This window comes from Felis catus, chromosome D3 (assembly GCF_018350175.1).
Source record: "Felis catus isolate Fca126 chromosome D3, F.catus_Fca126_mat1.0, whole genome shotgun sequence".
NCBI lineage: Eukaryota > Metazoa > Chordata > Mammalia > Carnivora > Felidae > Felis > Felis catus.
The window spans coordinates 66,712,086-66,731,671 of NC_058379.1; the positions used below are offsets into that span (position 1 = coordinate 66,712,086).

General features: G+C 47.7%; 1 protein-coding gene across 3 annotated transcripts in view; it reads right to left on the reverse strand.

Annotated features, from left to right (window-relative positions):
- LOXHD1 (lipoxygenase homology PLAT domains 1) overlaps nt 1–19,586 on the reverse strand; it is a 167,433-nt gene that overhangs the window by 80,053 nt on the left and 67,794 nt on the right. For all 3 annotated transcript variants that reach the window (XM_045042203.1, XM_045042202.1, XM_045042200.1), the window contains 4 exons: nt 19,050–19,136; nt 18,521–18,656; nt 6,486–6,640; nt 4,244–4,404 (listed from right to left, as the gene is read on the reverse strand). In XM_045042203.1, the coding sequence (XP_044898138.1) occupies nt 4,244–4,404; nt 6,486–6,640; nt 18,521–18,656; nt 19,050–19,136 (539 nt within the window). The remainder of the gene's footprint in view (nt 1–4,243; nt 4,405–6,485; nt 6,641–18,520; nt 18,657–19,049; nt 19,137–19,586) is intronic.

Sequence of the window (19,586 nt, forward strand, 5' to 3'; positions counted from 1 at the left end):
AAGGCAGTGGGGGAAGGGCAGCTAGCCTGCAGCAAAGAAGGCTAGACAGGTGGAAGGGTCACAGGATGTAGGACCTTGGCAATCACAGTAAAGAACTTGTCCTGAAAGTCATGAACACCAGTGTCACTGTTATCATCATAAACAATCACCTCATTCTGGGAGAGCCTACCATGTGCGTGGCAGTGTGCTGAGGGCTCTGGGGAGGGGAGATGGCAGAGATGATGCACGGAGATCAGTAAAGACACAGCTCGGCCCTTAGAGAACCTACTGTCCAGTTAAGAAGACATGCTAGACCGGCCAAGGTGCTGAAGACCAGGACAAGGATGGCTGTCAAACCAGAGTAAGTGCAACAGGAATTCAGAGCAATGAGGACAGCTTGTGGGGAAGGGGCTCTGCTCTGAGTCCTCAAGAAGAATGAGATTTGCCAATAAGGAGAAGTTGGGTCTGGATCCTACAGGGCTGGGTTTGATGGTGGTGACTCCTCTATATGTCAGAGTGGGCCATGGCCCCAGCTCTCTGCTGGTCACCCACCTGGGGGCAACATATTGCACTGGTCACCCAAAAAGCGCCATCTGCCCCGAGCATGGGATGCAGCCTGAGAAATGAGACGACTGTGCAAGCACCAGGTGCCCAGGCCCCAGTTCTCACGAGGGTTTGTGATATAGGTGACGGCAGCAGAAGAGACACCCTCGGTGATCTCCAGCACCGCGGGGAAGCCAAGGCACTCCTCTGTTGACCAGTGTCTCCCCATCTGCCTCTGTGCTACAGCTGGTCTTGGCAACCCAGCCCTGTTATACTCCTGGCAGGGAGGCACCTCCCTGGCCACAGAAGCCATCGAAGGAAGCCAAGGCGTGCCTCCACCCCAGCCCTCCTGACACGGAGCTCAGGCCTCTGGGAACCACGGTCTCTCTGCAATATACCCCCACCTGAGTGTCGGCATCCCCATCCCTTCTCTCTTGCCCCCGCCCCAAGCACACGAACTTACACGCCCACCTGCCGGCTGTTAGCTCACACAAAATGTTAGCTGGCAGCTGAGTGGCTACACTCGCCATGGGCTTCTCAATGCTGCGAGCCTAGAACGCCACAATCATTCGGGATTCCAAGACGTGAAGATGTAATTGTAAAATTCTGAGGCTGACACCAGAGTGGGTGGGGGTCAGGGAGAGATATTTGCGAGCGGGGGCTACTGCCTAGAGCCCCTCCGTTAGGAGCCGCCACCCCTGTCCTGCGGAGGTCACCGCCTGCAGAGGTCACCGGCATTTCCCACAGATGCAGACTGCAGAGAAGGGTGTGGCTCTGGCCACCACTCACGGGGACGGGGAGGATGGAGCCACAGGCCCTCCGCCATCGGAAAACCCATGCTCCCTCCCAACCTTCTCTCCACCACTCACCCATCCCCAGGCCCACCGCAGCGGTAAAGGGACACCGTGGCTCGCCATTTCAGTTTCCAATGAAGTACTTGCAGGGTATCGATCGAGATTTCCAAATACAGCCGTTTTCTTTCAGCTTCAGACGCTTGGGCCCAGCACCCAGAGGCTGCTCAATGGGTGAGCCCCTCTACAGGTGATTTTATCGCTCTTTCCCTGGGCTCACAAGAATGTACAAGCATGCACACACACACACACACACACACACACACACACACCTGCCAGAGCTAAACCGTTCACCCTACCTGACCCTGGCAGAGAAGTTGGGAGAAAGAGGCCCGGTTTGCCCTCTCCCAGCTCAGGTGAAAAAAGAACCAGCGTGGAGCTCCAGCCCCGCCTCCAGCTTCTTCAAAGTCCTCCTGGATCTCGAGTCGGCAAATGCCATCACCACATGCCTCAGAAAGGTACGAGAAGCCATTTTCTCAAAAATGCATGAACACTTTATGTGTCTGGGGGCAGAGAGGGCTCTGGGGTGTTTGGGGGCCTCAGCTTGCCTTGTGCCCTGCAATCAGCATCACCTGTGCCTCTGGCAGACTGGCTCCTTTCAAAGTGCAATCCCATTCCATCCTCCCCATCACCGTAAGACACATGCTGGGCATGAGGTGCAGAAGACCAGAGAGGTTAAGAAATTTGCCCAAAGCCACACAGCAGGGAAATGGCTAAGACTCCTGGTCCCACACTCCCTCTGCATCATGCGTGTAGTAAGGCAGGCAGTGTGGACACACCAACTTTTTCCTCATCCCCTTTCCAGATTCCTCATCCTCTTACTGGCCTGTCTCAGGGCTCGGTCCTCACCATTCTTTATCCATGCTCTCCCCGAAGGATCCTACGCATTTCCCTGACTTTAAATTCCATCACTACGCTCTCATTTCCTGGATCTATTTCTCATGGCCTGATTCTGGCTACTCGATTCACAAGCATCTCAAGCCTAACGTGCCCCGGCTAAACCTTCCGAGTCCAGCCCATCTCCACCCTCAAACCTTCCTCCCCTCCCCCTCCCCACCCAGAACCCTTCCTCCCCAGGCTCCCCACTTCAGCAAGAGCATGACCTCTGTCCATCTGCCGAAGGCAGAGACCTGGGGTCTCCAATTCCCCTCTCTCTTGTGGGCACATCCTATGAGCTCTACCTCCGGATCTGCCCCCAGTGTGGCCCTTTCTCCCCACATCCACTGCGACCCCCTAGAGCCGAGCTGCCATGTTACAGGTTTAAATGCATCCCCTCAAAGTGATACGTTAAAGTCTTTTTTTCTTTAATTTTTTTTTTAGTGTTTATTTATTTTAGAGGGATAGAGACAGAGCATGAGTGGGGGGGGGGGGCAGAGAGAGAGGGAGACACAGAATCTGAAGCAGGCTCCGAGCCATCAGCACAGAGTCTGACGCGGGGCTCCAACTCATGAACTGCGAGATCATGACCTGAGCTGAAATCAAGAGTCACACGCTTAACAGACCGAGCCACCCAGGTGCCCTGATATGTTAAAGTCTTAACCCCTAGTACCACAGAATGTGACCTTATTGGGAAATAGTGTCCTTACAGGGGTAACCAAGTTCACATGAGGTCACCGTAGGACAGGCCTTACTCCAAAAGGACTGGTATCCTCATAAAAAAGGGAAATGTGAACACAGACACAGACATGCACAGAGGGAAGGCAACGTGAAGACACAGGGAGAAGGTGGCCATCTAATCGCCAAGAAAGCCTGTGGCCACCAGAAGCTGACAAGCATGGGGCAAACCCTGTGCAGAGCTCCTTCAGACGGGACACGGCCCTGCTGATACCTTGAGTTTGAACTTCTGGCCTCTGTAACTATGCGTCAACAATCCTGTGGTGTAAGCCACTCGATCTGTGGCGTGTTATTACAGCAGCCCAGCAAACTAATACATCATGGGCCCCGCAAAGCTTCCTATCAGGCTTCGCTTCCCCTTTGGACCTTCCATCCAGAAGCCCTGCTGCTTTCCTTTTTATTCCTCAGGAAGTCAGCCTCACCGTCCCCTCTGCAGACAGAAATTACCCAGCTCGAAGCCACCCCACCTCAGTGTGGCCGCTCCCAGCAGCCTCCACGCCATCGTGCGGTTTCCTTCATCCCGTTCCTCACAGTCCATGAGTACAGCTTTCATCGTTTATTCACTTCCTTATTGTTTAGTCCCCCTCTAGGCTACGCACTGCATGAGGTCAGGGAGCAAGTGTGAGCAAGTGCTTTATAAATATCTTTTGAGTGGATGGGAATAAGTCTGCTCCATCCAGCTATCAGCCAGGCAGCCTCCTGGTCCAGTAGGGGGGAAAGGAGTGGGTGACCAGAACTCTCCCACCTCGTGCTTCATCCCCACGTGCGTATCAGCCCCTTGCCGGCCTCTGCATGAGTCCCTTCCTCAGTCCCGTGCCTCATGCCACCTCTCCAGCCTGGAGCACCCACCACCCTCTCTGCTCCTTGCCATCCATCCACCCTCTGATCTTCTGATCTTAAATCTTAAATCTTTTTTTTTTTTTTAAGTTTCATTGAGCGGGAGACTAACACTCCAAGGTAACTCAGTTACATTCTGCAATTGCCATATTGTATCTTTAAAAAGTAAGAACGCTTTGGTACATAAATAGGCACAGTAGCCACGCACTGGGACACCTGAACCGGGTCTCCGCACCTGCGGGTGGGGTGGGGACGCAGGTCTAAGCGCCATCGGGAGGGCCATCTCTTTCTTGCACCAGCTACATCCTTCAGCCACTACTCCACTCCCCGGTCCACGGCGGTGGGTAGGGCTGAGTCTTCCCAAGGCGGGGGCCCAGGACCGAGGCGGGAGAGCGCCAGCAGCAGCAGGCCCCACGCACCTGAGACACGGGAACTCTACGTTGTCGCTCTCGGGCTGCCCTTCTTCTCTCACGAGCACGCGCTCCAGGAACCAGCCGCTGCCCCCACCTTTGCCGTCGTGCCTGATCCTCACCCGCCTCACTTTCCGCATGGTGACCGACTCAATGGTGAACTCGTCAGCCTTCAAATGGGGAAGACAGCAGGGTCAGTTGGACCGTGGTTCCCTTAGGACCCAAACACCAAGGGAAAACACGGGCCCAGAAATCAAAAAAGCCAGGGCTGATGGGTTGGACTACTGGTCTTTCACAGGTGGGCTGGGGGATACCTAGAAAGAACAGGTCTTACCCCTTCTCTAACTGCTCCCACTGGGAAGTCACTCGATATCAAGTTCCCAACAATGGAAGTCTATGTTTTTTGGTTAAACAATGGCCATTCCTTATGATCTTTTTTTTAAATTTTTTTTTTACATTTATTTATTCTTGAGAGACAGAGCACAAGTGGGGGAGGGGCAGAGAGAGAAGGAGACACACAGAATCTGAAGCAGGCTCCAGGCTCCGAGCTGATGGCACAGAGCCCGACACGGGGCTCAAACTCACAAACCGTGAGATCATCACCTGAGCCGAAGTCGGATGCTCAATGGACTGAGCCACCCAGGCGTCCCTTTATGATCTCCTTCTAAATGGCAGATCTCCCAGGAGGATGGACCCATTAGGCTGTTACCAGTCACTAACCATTTATCATGAATTAATTCCTTGGCTAATCAACTTGGGCTCCTGCCACAGGAAGATACTGACTGGGGGACCAGTGGTCTTGCTAATTTCACCGTTCTGCCTGCTAATGGGGCAGCAGAAATACAGTAGGGGCTGGAGAGTTGCCAAGCCTACATGAGCACATCTGGGAGCCTCCAGGAACAGAAACACGAGTGTGGGACTGGTGGACAAAGGAGTCAGAAGAGGTAGAAGGAAAAAGTTAAGAAAGGGTGGGTAGGTGGGAGGGAGAGAAGAAACATATTGGTCTATGTGAACTCTCCCTCTCCATCCCTCCCCAATGAACCTCCGTGTACCCACAACACTCAGATTACTTTTGCCAGCCAAGAACCAGGCCAGCCTGGATTGGCCTCAGAGAGACCTCCACTCGAGTTCCAGGGCTTGTCCTGCCATCGCCAGGCAGGGAAAGAGCCAAGACTTATGTGAGGTCAGTCTGCAAATCTGCTTCACCTGGTAAGCACCTCCAGCCTCCCATTACTGCAACAACCACTCTACTGAGCACCTGCTCTGTGCTGCAGGCCAGGTCTGTTGGGGGGGGGGGGGGAATATATGCGCATCCCTAATGTTCACATCAGCTGGCTACAGGTAGGCATCCATCCCTTCCCCATTTTAAATATTTTTTTTTCAACGTTTATTTATTTTTGGGACAGAGAGAGACAGAGCATAAACGGGGGAGGGGCAGAGAGAGAGGGAGACACAGAATCAGAAACAGGCTCCAGGCTCCGAGCCATCAGCCCAGAGCCTGACGCGGGGCTCGAACTCACGGGCCGCGAGATCGTGACCTGGCTGAAGTCGGACGCTTAACCGACTGCGCCACCCAGGCGCCCCATCCCCATTTTAGACATGGGAAAATAGGCTGGGGGAAGGGAGCTAATGGCCCCAGGCTGGGTTTGCCCCCAGATCTGCCCGCCACTTTTCCCATTGCCCCACTCGGCCTCCCCAGGAAACCCATCTGACAGATGCTGAAAATGAGGGGGGCACCCAGCACATCAGTAAGGAGGCTAGGAGCAGATCCCAACTCTTCCATTCCCATGTTTAGTGCTTTCTTGGTTTTTCTTTCAAAAGGAAATGACAAGGTGCCCCCAGTGGTCATGTCAAGCAGAGAAGGCAAAGTTCCCAGCTTTCCACTAGCCTGTGTCCTCCGGTCCACACGCAAGGTGCCCAGCATTCCTCCCTACCTGGCCACCTCTGAGGGAAGAAAGGTGCCACTCATACTTCCCCAAATGTCCTCCTATTCTGCCCTCTTCTCAATGCTTAAGGTGGGGAGGGGACCATGACCCCTCCTGGGTGGCTCTTCAGGCCCCAGCTGAACAGTCCCAGGAGCCTGGAGGGTGTCGTGCATGCTAGTTCGCCATTCCCCTGAGCAAGCCTCTCTGACAGCTGGGCCCCAGCACCCATATCAGCTCTACCTTAGCAGAGAAGGGAAGACAGAAGACAAGGGCACGGGACCTGGGACCAGTTGAGCGGCATGGGGGAGGGGCACGGCTGCACTCACATTGCCCTTCTCAAACAGGTCGGTGTTGTTCCTGCAGTTGTAGAGCAGCCGCTCCCCGGTGTCCCCCACGTCGCCAAAAAGGCACAGGTAGACGTTGGCATCGGTTCCTGCGCCTTCGAGTTCTCCGGTGCACACGGTCACACGGTACCGGGCCACTGTCAGGTAGAGAAAGGGACACAGTGGCTGGCCACCCCCTGCTCCCAGGACTGGCCCTGCTGCTCCTGCCTCTAAGTGCCTCCTCCCTGTTTCCCTCCAAGTCTTGCTTGGGCTGGCCCTGCTCCCTCCCCAGCTACACAAATCCCGACTCAACCCACTCAAGGATCAGCATCCCTCTTCCCACATAAACCAGAGGCTCCCAGTCCTGGTCAAGCATCAGAATCCCCTGGGAAATTCTTGAAGAATGCAGATTCCTGTGTCCCACCTAGGCTTCCCAAATTTTAGTCTCCAGAGGTGGGATCCCTAAAACTGCTTTGTTTACATGCTCCCCCAGGAGACTCTGATGGGGTTGGCAGTGTTTGGGGACCACAGGTCTGATTCAAATATTTCGACACTTGATTCCATCCAACCCAGCAGATTCTTTTGTCTTAGGTTGTTCTCCAATTCATATGTGTCCTGTCTTCCCTAGTAAGAGAATTTTTCTTTGTGAAACAGAACTGAGCCCCCCTTTTCTTCAGAACTGAAAGGCACAAAATGCAGCCACCGTGGGAGGGGCGGCAGGTCCTTTCTCTGTTGAAAATGTACCTTGGAGGAGGTGCACTGCATCCCCACATATCACAGCCTCCCTTCTCACTTCAAATAAGCTAGAAAGCAGAGTTCATTCACTCATTCACTCACTCACTCATTCACTCATTGGTCCTGTATATGTTGACTGAAGCCCAGTCAGTGTTCGGCATCATGACAGGACAGGGAATCAGCAGCGAGCAAGTCCAACAGACTCCTGTCCCCATGGTTACAGCAGAGTTGAGAGGGGGCAGGTGGAGAGGAAAGATGGACAGTAAAATCATAACAAATTATAACCGGGGAAATTTCTGAGTTACGTCTGCAACAAAGATTACATAGGAGCAGGGTGCCCTAAAGTGGAATGGAAGTGGGGAGGGGGAGTGTGGTGAGTGAGTGTAAAGGATTTAGAGATTCAGTGAGGAGGTGATGTCTGGCAAAATGCTAATGACAGGAGCGGACCACAGGAAGTTCTGAGAGAAGAGGGTACAGGAAAGTATGAAGCTCCAGGGTGGGGATGGGTATGAGTAGCAAATGTTCCAGCAGAGAGAAGGCTAGTATATCTTGGGGAGGGGAGGAGGGGGGTTAGATAAAGTCCAGAAGGGGGCCAAGGCCAGCACTGGGGGTATGACAGGTCAAGGTGAAAGCATGACTTTCTAATGGGAAGTCATTAGAGCACTTTTAGTGAGCACGTAACTTGATCTGATTTATGTTTTAAAGGGTACTCTGGCTGCCATGTGGAGAACTGATTGTAGGAGTGAATCAAAGAGGCCAGTTACAGAATAATTACAGTTGTCTAGAAAAGAGAGGAGAGTGCTTAAGACTGGGGTGCTGTGGAGATGGAGAGAAGCCAGTAGATTAAAGATCTATTTTTGAGGGAGAACCAACAGTACTTGGTGATGGGTTGGATAAGTAATTGAGGGAAAGAGGAATCATGGATGACTCCTAGGGTTTTGGCTTGGGCAACTGGGTACTGTTCCCAATAAGAAGTATGGATGCCTAGGGGGAAGGATAGGTTTGGAGATACAGATCAGTGGTTCTGTTTGTACATTATAAATTTGTGGTGTCTATTAGATGTTCATAAAGAGAGGCCAAGATGGCAATTGCATGTGTGTCTGGGGAGTCAGGACTGTTGGCATGACTGGTCATCACTGGCACATCGATTCCACTGAAATCTATGGGACCAGATGAGATCCCCCATGCAGAGGATGTAGACAAGGATTAGAGGGACACCAACATTAGGGATCAAGCCCAGAAGAAGCTAGCAACTCAGATGAGAAGCAGCCACGGAAGCAGGGGGGACATGTCTCTGAAGCCAAGAGAAGGCAGGAATGATTTCAGAAGTAAATGCCACCAAAGATAGAGAGTGATCTTTGGTTTAGCTACATGGAAAGGACTTATGTTGAGGACAAGAGCAGCCTCAGTGAAATTGTGGGGGAAGGGAAGAATCCCTCCAGCAAAGTTTGAACAGAGTGAGAAAGAAGTGAGAAAGTGGGTACAGCACCTGGATGCCTGGATAGACCTCTCTCGAGAAGTCTGTTGTGAAGAGGAATACAAAAGGGAAATAATAGCTGGAGTGGGGATTAGGTTTAAAGATGCTTTATTATAAAATATTTAAGATGTGAGATACTAGATTATTATACTAAGTGGGAATGATCCTGTAGAGAAAAGAAATGACGATGCAGGAGAGAAGGTGAAGTTCTTTAGAGAGGAAGAAGAAGAATGACCAGAGCATAGATAAAGGACTAGATTTTCCAGGGTTCATGAAACTACAACTATGGAGACTGCAAGGAGGGCAGAAGTATAGCCTCAGAGGAGTGACAGGTTGTGGGAGAGCCTTGAGTACAAACTGAGATATACTGAGTCATAAATTTAAAATAAGGCCAGTCCTGGGGCGCCTGGGTGGCTCAGTCACTTAAGCACCCAACTTTGGCTCAGGTCATGATCTCATGGTTTGTGAGTTCGAGCCCTCCATTGGGCTCTGTGCTGACAGCTCAGAGCTTGGAGCCTGCTTCAGACTCTGTGCCTCCCTCTGTCTCTGCCCCTCCCCCACTAGTGCTCTGTCTCTATCAAGAATAAATAAACATTAAAAAAAATGTTTTTTTTAATTTTTTTTAATGTTTATTTATTTTTGAAACAGAGAAAGAGAGCATGAATGAGGGAGGGTCAGAGAGAGGGAGACACAGAATCTGAAGCAGGCTCCAGGTTCTGAGCTGTCAGCACAGAGCCCGACATGGGGCTTGAACTCATGGAGTGTGAGACATGACCTGGGCCGAAGTTGGATGCTTAACCAACTGAGCCACCCAGGCTCTCCCTTTTATTTTTTTTTATTTTTTTTAATGTTTATTTATTTTTGAGACAAAAATTTTTTTAATAAAAATAAAATGAGGCCATTCGCAAGGCTGCATGTTGTACTACAGTAAATCTACAATAACTGAATAGGTCACTTGTTGGCTTTACCTAGGATAAGGTTATCCAGGCAAGCATGATAGAGGGATATAAGGGAAGAAAAGATAAGGGCATGTTTAGAGGTAGATTATAATGGTGGCCCATGCAATCTCATCCAGGTACAGAAAAAACTAAGAACAAGAAGAGGTGATAATAAAATGAGTGGATTAAAGGTCCTGATGCAGTTAAAAAATGTAAGGGTGGGAAAGGCAAAACTATGGAGACAGTAAAAAGATCAATGGTTGCCAGAGATTGGGTAGGAGGGAAGGGACAGAAGAAGAGACAGAGCACAGAGGATTTTTTAGGGCAGTGAAATTACTCTGTATAATACTATAATGGTGGATACATGTCATTATAAATTTGTCCAAACCATTGGACCATTATAAATGGTCCAAACCATTTGTAGAATGTACAGTACCAAGAGCGCTCCACAAGTAAACTATGAACTCAGGGTGCTAAGGATGTATCAATGTAGGCTCACTAATTATAACAAAACGTATCACTCTGGTAGGGGATGATGATAATGGAGGGGGTATACATGTATGGGGGAACGGAGTGTATGATAAATCTTTATACCTTCCTCCCAATTTTGCTGTAAACCTAAAACTGCTCTAAAAAATAAAGTCTATTTTTTAAAAATGAAGGAGCTATTAAGATATTCCCAGATAAACAAAAAGTGAAAAAAAATCATCACTAGTTGACCTGTCCTGCAAGAATATTTAAAGGAAGTCCTTCACATTAGACATTAGACAGCAACTCGAATTCAACCAAAGAAATAAGAGCACCAGGGAAAGTAACAACATAGCAAATGTATAGATAGTATCATGTGATTTTTTATTGTAATTATTTTCTTCTCATATCTTATAAAAGACAATTGCATAAAGCAGTAAATATAAAACTTCACTGGTGGATTTACAATGTATAAAGATGCAATTTATATGATAGTATAGCACAAAGGAGGGGGAAGAGAACAAACCTACAATGGAGCAAAGTTTTTGTACAGTATTGAAATTAAGTTGGTACTAATCTGAACTAGATTGCTATTAAGTTGTTAGTTGTAATTCTCTGGGCAACCATTAAAAAATTACAAAAAATGTATATATTAAAAGAAACAAGGGAACCAAAACAGTATTCTAGAAAATATTTACTCAATTCAAAAGAAAGTGGTAATGTAAAAATACAGAAACAAAAAAAAAATTCGAAACATAGAAAACAAATAGCAAAATGGCAGGCATAAATCCTGCCATATCAGTAATTACATTAAGTGTAAATGGACTAAATATTTTAATCAAAAGGCAGAGTGTGGTCGTCATCCTGCAGAAACAGGATGGGTTTTTCACCCCATATTTGCTCAGATATCAAGGCTGATGACACTACACATGTACCAAGAGTGAACATAAGATGTATTATTCACATAATGAGTTCTGGGGAGAGTATGGTAGGTTCCCAAGAAGGTCCAAAAATGGCTTGAGACAGCAGGGAAGGATGACTAGCTTGGGATTTTATGGTGATTAAGAGATGAGAGTTCCCTTGTGGGGGTCAGGGCTTGCATGGCTTGAACTTTCCACCAGTGCTAAGGGAGGAAGCATCCAGTCTTTTTATCAAATTGCCCAGATATTAGGCAGAAAGTGGGGGGGGGGGGGGAGGGTAGTGTAACTTGAAAGTTGTCAGCAGTCAAATATCAAAAAAAGTCACACTGTTACACAGAGATTGGCAAAATTGATAATGGATCTAACTATCTGCTATAGAGAGAGATACACTGTAGATTCAAAGACATAAATAGGATGAAAGTAAAAGAATGGCTACGAGAACTGGCCACCAGCAACAGACAGTCTGAATAAACGTATAACAAGTGAAAAGATTAAATCAGTAATCTAAAGACTACTCACAAAGTAAAGCTCAGGCACAAATGTCTTCATCACTGAATTCTACCAAGTGTTCAAAGAAGAATCAATACCAATTCTTCTCAAATTCTTCCAAAGAACAGGAGGGAATATTTTCCAACTCATTTTATGAGGTCAGCATTACTCTGATACCAAAACCAGACACAGATATCACAAGAAAAGAAAATTACAGACCTATATATCTTATGAATATGGATACAAAAATCCCCAACAACATATTAGCAAACCAAATCCAGCAACATAAAGAAGAATTATATACTTTGACAAAGTAGAATTTATCCTAAGGATATAAGTTTTGAAAATCAATTAATGTAATGTATCATCAATAGAATAAAAAACAAATATAACATGAACATTTTAATAGGTTCAGAAAAAAAATATGACAAAATCTACCATTCTTTTTAAAAAATTTTTTTCTAATGTTTACTTATTTTTGAGAGAGAGAGACATAGCATGAGCAGGGGAGGGACAGAGAGAGGGAGACACAGAATCTGAAGCAGGCTCCAAGTTCCTAACCGTCAGCACAGAGCCCAGCACAGGGCTTGAACTCACAAACCGTGAGATCATGACCCGAGCTGAAGTCGGATGCTTAACCGACCGAGCTACCCAGGTGCTCCCAAATCTAACATTCTTTTATGACAAAAAAAGAAAACCATCAACAAACTAGGAATAAAAGGGGACTTTATCAACCCATAAAGTCATCTATGAAACCCTACAGCTAACACAGAATTTTTGGTGACAGACCAGATGCTTTCCTTAAGCTCAAAATAAGACAAAGGTATTTGCTTTTCAACATTTGTTTTCATTATGGTACTGGAGGTTTTAGCCAAGGCAGTTAAGGCATCCAAATTGGGAAGGAAGAAGTAAAACTATTTCTATTCATGGATGGCATGATCTTATATATAGAAAATCATAAGGATTCCACTAAAAAATATTTGAACTAATAAATGAGTTCATCAAAGTTGTAGAGTATTAAATTAATATACTCGGTCAATTGTATTTCTATTCTCTTGCAATAAACAATCTGAAAATGAAATTAATAAAACATCTCCCTTCAAAAGAGCATAAAAAGAATAACATATGAATAAACTTAAAAAAACAAGTGAGAAACTTCTGCTCTGAAAACTATAAAATACTACTGCTGAAAAAATTAAAGATTATTTAAATAACTAGAAAAGCATCCATGTTTACTGATTGGAAGACTTAACATTGTTAAGATGGTAATACTTCCCAAATGGATCTATAGATAAAATACAACCTCTGTCAGAATCCTTTAGAATTGAAAAGCCAATTCTAAAATTCATATGGAACTGAAAAGGACCCAGAATGGCCAAAACAACCTGGAAAAAAGAATAATGAAGAAGCGTTGGCAAGGATGCGGAGAAATTGGAACCCTCACACATTGCTGATGGGAATGCAAAATGGTGCACCTATTTTGAAAAACAAAGAGTAACCATGTAACCCAGCAATTCCGCTGGTGGGTGTATATCCAAGAGAAGTGAAAGTATATGTCTACACAAACACTTGTACCTGAATGTTCATAGTAGCGTTATTCATAATAGCCAAAAAAGTAGAAACAACCCAAATGTCCATCAACAGGTGAATGTGATCTATCTGTACAATGAAATATTGCTCAGCAATAAAAAGAAATGAAGTACTAATAGGAGCTGTGATGTGGAGGGACCTTGAAAATATGCTAAGTGAAAGAAGCTAGACACAAAAGGTCACCTGTTATATGATTCCACGCACATGAAATGTCCTGAATAGGCAAATCTACAGAGACAAAAAAATATAGAGATTATTGGTTGTCAGAGTCTGAGGAGTGAGGTAGAGGGAGGAGAGTGTGACTGCTAATGGATATTGTGTCTCTTCTGGGGATGATGAAAATGTCCTGAAATTTGACAGTACTGACGGATGCATGACTTTATCAACATACTAAAAGCCACTGAACGGTACACTTTAAGGGGGTGAATGGTATTAGACGTGAATCATACTGCAATAAAGCTGCTGTTTTTAAAAATGGACACTACTCACGGGTGATTCGTCTACAAATGAAGATAAAGTATGCCAGGAATGAGACAAATCACCAAAAAGTTAAAGTCAATGCACACGTTACGTTTTCAGTAATATACCCATTTTCATCTGGAGATGTAGAGACATCTGAAAGTCACATTTGACCATTAAACATGCGGGTCTGTGAAGACGCAGTGTGTGTAGCCAAAGCTCTGGTCAGAAGGACAGGCAGAGAATGACTGCTTGCCCACAGAGCTAGCACAGGCGGGCACTGGAACCAAGGGGGGTGGGGGCAAAAGCATCCTGCCCCTACGCTGCCTCTTCACAGGGCCACAGCCCCTGAACTTATTAGAGCTTTTCTGCCTTCTCCAGTCACCTCTGCTGAAATGCAAACACGAAGTGTCTTCAACCTTCAGCCTTTGCGTAAGTGAAGCTGATGCTTCTGTGTTTAGCTCCCAGTGACAGAACTGGTAGCAGCAAGAGGGATGAACGGCATGAAGTGGAGTGAGTACTGAAATGGGGAAGCACAAACGGGAAGAAGGAACACCGGCCTTGCTGACTCTTAATTCTGATGGACAGTTCTGCAGTTTTAGCTGTAACCACCCGGCAATTCCCAGAAGCAAACTGATGAGGGAATGCAGCCATCCCTTCGCCTGGGAATTCCAGCCCTCTTTGTTCAGGCGCGCTGAGGTCCATTTGGCTGGAAGTTCTCGGGGCTCCCGATCTTCTCCAGGGGCCCCTCCCAGCCCACCAGCCATTGAGGTCCATCCTCAAGCTCCATCCTGGCGGGAAGTCTATGGACAATTAAAACTAGCTGTATTGTTAGCTATCAGCAGCGTAGACTTCCAACAGATGGGTACATACTACCAGAGCCTCTTGTACTTTAATTTAAAAATTACAGCTCGGACTGATTAACAAGAAGCTTCGATTTTCAGCACTCGAGTCCAGTGGTCTCCCGCCCACTCGTCAGCAGTGTGGCATCACTTCTGCCGGGCCTGCAGTAGGGATTGCAGATTGCATTACTTCTACATCTCACCGGGCTCCTGAGGGAGGGCAGGGTGCACATACATCATAAGCGGGTGTCTAGTCCGTGTCCCGGGGCTGCGTGAATCAGCGAGGCCGCTCCCGAAAGCCTTTCCCCCTCAGACATGGCATTAACTGCTTCTTTGAAAGGCCTTAGGATGTATGTACATATGTATGTATGTATGTATGTATGTATGTAGTAAACCAGGAGTACACAATTTCAAAGTTAGAGAACTGGTTTTAAATTGGGACTTATCTTATGAGTCTAAGACGCTCCACTTAAGGGACTGCCAGGAAGCCCTGCACATTATTCACTATACCGTGGTACCAATGGGGGACGTGGCACTTGTCACCAGCTCTGTTTACTGTTACAGAGAAGTATCCAGACCAAAAAAAGAGATCCAAGTTCCTGTAGAGGTGTGTAAGGACACCAGGGTGGGTGTTCCCAGCACAAGAGAAGTTTATGTGGGCCAGATAAAACATCTGGGAGCGAGGAATCCAAGTTGACATGGGCTCAGAAGTACTGCCAAGGACCCCCAGAAGGCACCAAACTGCCTTTAGAGCCAGGACAGACAGCTCTTTGATTCAGCTCTTCATTAGAGACTTTTTTCATTGGAAGGGTTCTTTAGCAGCATCACAGAAGACAAAACCAACAGCTATGATAGCCCCACATCTCGTACCCTGTTTAAAGATGTTACGTGCACATTTACATATATAACCTACAGACATGCTCTTCCTGCCACGATCTCTCCTTATCTGTCACATCCCTATTCAGAGAACACCTAGCTCAAATGGCACCTCATCTACAGTTTTTCGCAACATCCTGAGCAGAAAGTTCACCTCGCCGCTGTGCTCCCAAGGCATTCTTTCACCAAGTCCCGCCACAGTCACCTTCAAATTCTCTCTTGGATTTATCCTCTCTCTAGTCTAGCCAATCTTTGCCCAGTCCCAGGACCTCTTTTTCTCTGCCCTTGATGACTTCTTAGAGACTCGCCCCTAAAATCCATCCTCCACACGTCCGTGAGACAGGCGAGGAGAAGTGTTGGGAGTAAGGAGCTAGAAGGAGTTTCAGGACAGGATGCAGTGTCATCGAGGTCATGGGAGGGCTGGGAGGCAGGAGCCTGAGCCAGAGGTGAGACGTGTTGCTCAGAGGAGCTTCATGGGCTGATCCTGAGTGAGGCACGGGGACGGAGGGGACTGGGTAAGTGGGTGAGAGGTAGCGATCAGCAAAGTGGATGAGGACCAGGGTGTGGGTGAAGGGATTTTCCACATGAACATTGAAAGAAGCAGCACAGAGGCTCTGAAGTCTTGATGTGCAAACAAATTGCTTGGTATGCTTGATTAAAATGCAGATTACCAGGCACAGGCCTCAGAGAGTCTCATCAGCATATCTGGGGTGGGGCTGAATTGAGTCCCCTCCCCAATTCATATGTTTCAGTCCTAACCCAAAGTACCTCCGAATGTGACAGGACAGGAAGGCAGAGCTTTTAAAGAGGGGATTAAGATAACATGAGGTCCTCCGGGTGGGCCCTGATCCAATGCGATTCATGTCCACATAAGAAGAAGAGATCAGGACACAGACGTGACCACACAGAGGGAAGACCGTGTCAGGACACAGGGAGAAGGCCACCATCTGCAAGCCAAGGACAGAGGCCTCAGGAGAACCGAACCCTGCTGACACTTTGATCCCGGACTTCCAGCCTCTAGAACTGTGAGAACTGTAATTTCTGTTGTTTAAGCCCCCGGTCTGTGGTATTTTGTTACGGCAGCCCGAGCAGACTAACAACACTGCCCCCAGAACAAGGGCAGGAGGTGGAGGTGTGGACAATGACTGAGGGGCACACCACATCACCTTCAGCGAAAGAGGAAAGTAAGCAGAGGCCACCAAAAGATGGGACTGATCGGGGGCAGAGGCAACACTGTGAGATGGTGTGAGCCCCAAGTCTGAGAGTGCAGAGGGAGTCAGGCGAACTCTCTCCCCCGGGCCCCACAGTTTGTGAGGAGAGAAGACAGGTTCAGATGGACGGGGAAGCCAGGCTTTAGTCAGGGTAAGGAGGAGGTGGAGGGAAAGAACATCCGGGGCATTCTAAGTAGAAAAACCTCACTGAAATGACAATCTATCAGTATTTTCAAGTTTTAACCAAACAAAAAATGGTTTCATCCATAAAGCTAGGGGAGAGGGACAAGTACAGACAATGGCAACAAGAATTTGGGGCTTGAGAGCCCCTGGAAAGGTGATGAATGCCTTAGCACAGTGTTTCCTCACCAGCAGCAGGGCCACCACTTAGAAATCTGTGAGACAAACAGGTCCTGGGTCCCATCCCAGGCCTCGTGAATCAGAAACCCTGCAGGTGAGGGCCCGCACGCTGTGTTTTCAAAAGCCTTCTGGATGATAATGCACCGGGAAGTCTGAGAAGCCCTGACTTACCAGACCGGAGAGAACTGATCAGAGCTCTCACTTGTGCAATTTGAGAGGCAACCAGCAAAAAGGCTCAGGAATGACAGCAGCAGGGTCACTTCAGAAACAGGGAGTGAGGATCTAAAGTCGTGAGAATTGGTTAGAAAGACTGAGGAAGGGGTTAGTCCTAAGACCCCAGCCCCACTGGTTCCTCTCGGGCTCAATTCTGGTGCACAAAGGGGCCAGATCCAATAAAAGCAGGTTTATTTCTGCCTTGATGGGCTACATGTTATATAGTAAATCTCAATTTGGGGCATAATGCTGTTATTGACCATGCCCATAGGGACATGATTGCCTTGTTACCACAGAAAACATTACTGAACGTGAAAAGACAGAGTGTAGACCCTGAACCAGGAGGTGGGAGACCTTGCTCTAGGTCTGACTCTCTCTCTGACTGTATGATCAGGGCAAGAACGCCTCCCTTTCCTGAACTGCACCAGGCTATTTTAAAGGCCTGGAACCCAAATATTCTATGGTCACATTTTTATTTAAAAATGAAGAAGAACCATAAAGTAGATGACACATAATTGCAAGCACTGCCTAATTAGACTAACAGGGTGCTTTTGTAGTTGATATTTGCTATGTGGGGTTTCTAAGTTTTTGAGTATTTACCTCTATTTAAATCATTCAACAAACATATACAGAGCTTCTATTAGATGTACAAATGTCTGAGAAGTGACACTATCCAAATATTTAGAAGGGTTACTGCAACTATGAGTGACATTGTTTTCTATATATTCTTAACTCTGTAATTTGGCAATATTGCTATACTATTAAAAACTTAAGGACTACCACAGTGATAGCAAATAGATTAATCATCTTAAGTGCCAATTCTGATCAATTGCTAATGTCTGCTTGGGGAGCTATATCGAGAGCGCTGAAACTCATTTCAGACTCAATGGGAGAGAATGCTGTGATCACTCAGTAATGTCTGCCAGGGGCAAAGGCAGGACATGTGCTGTGTCTCTGTCTATTCTGCTACTAGAACCTAGAGGTAAAATTATCTCCCTTAGCCCCTTTCAATGTGGAACCTGGGCCCCAGATTAAAAGCTTAGTCCCTCTCCTACTGGCCTTAAATAGAAATAGAGGACTCATCAGGGGTAGCCAATCACCAGATACAGCCTTCCTTTTGGGGGAGCGTTTCATGAATAATTTGAAGAAGATGTTTTCTTTAATGTCAGGAAGGCTGTGGAGAAACATTGCTCAGTGCAGAGTCTTCTCATCCCCTCATAGCCCACCTGAAGACCCATAAACGTCACCTCGCTCCCCCACACCCACCATCATAGAGCGCTGGTACCATGCCGTAGAGATGACTCCTTCAAGCCAGTCTTAAGGCCGAGAACTAAGTTCACCCGGCATTTGGAGGGGGCCTGATGAGGTACAGCAGAGGAGACTACCAGCTCATGGGCCAGCCCCCTGCTGACACACCGAGGAGGAGTTCCGCTGCCTCCCCCAGGACGGTCGGTACTCACTGGCCATTATCCTCCGCACCGTTGGGCCCTCTGCGGTCATTTCCCTCACGATCTCATTGTCATCCTCGTTGGCATCCAGCCAGCGATTGCAGTTGAAGTTATACTTGTCCTTGGTCAGGGTATTCATCAGGGTCATCTGGAATGAAGTCCTGGGTGAGCAAGGGGGTGTCCCAGTGATACACCACGCCCTGGGGGCCCCGTTCTGCTATTGCATCTAAGGGAGGCCACAACCATCCTGTCAAGAGGATTTTTGTGGAAAGCGGAGTGCCAGATTAACACTTGTCCCTCTTGGTCCCTGGAGACCCACGCTTGCCCAGCAGCCAGGTGACCGGGGAAGAATGCAAGTCTGCTAAACACCTGTGCATTTTCTTAGTCTGCTTTGGAGGTCCTCTCCCTCAGGAAGTCCCCGTGTGTCCAAATTCGAGACCCACACTTACCCACCCCAACTCCCAACAGACTTATGTGACAGGGTCATTAGAAAGAGTTCCTCTCCCAACCACCTCCCAAGCCCCAAGATGGCACATCTCACCCTCTCTAAATGCCAGCCAGAACCAGGGCTCCTTCTGTCATGCCATGCCCGAATCTTGTAAAACCTGCCAAGATCCGGGAGCTCAATCTATGGGGTGAAATAACAAGCCTTGGGTGGACATAATCAAGTGAAATGTGTTTATCCTCACAGCTTACCCCCTCCCTGGAGGGCACCCACCCTGGGCCACTTCTTCAGCAGTGAGGATGGCTTTGCTTCAAGCCACCCTCAGACTTTGTCCTCTCGTGACCTTGCGACCAGGGGCACATGAGGGCAAGATAGCCGTGTAGGGCCGGGATTCAGTCTGCCCTGGTGAAATAGAACAAAAATAACTGACCCACAGTAGGATCCAGAATAAAGAAAATCTTCCAAGCAGTAAACTCCCAGTAACGAAACCCATATGGCAACCCTGTAAATTAGCACAGGCCCACAGCCCCAGAACTCTGCTGGGCACTGAAACAGACGCAAAGATCAATACAGCAGTCACGCCCTTTCCCAAAGGGGCTGGCAGTCTAGCCGGGAGACAAATACATGAAGAGC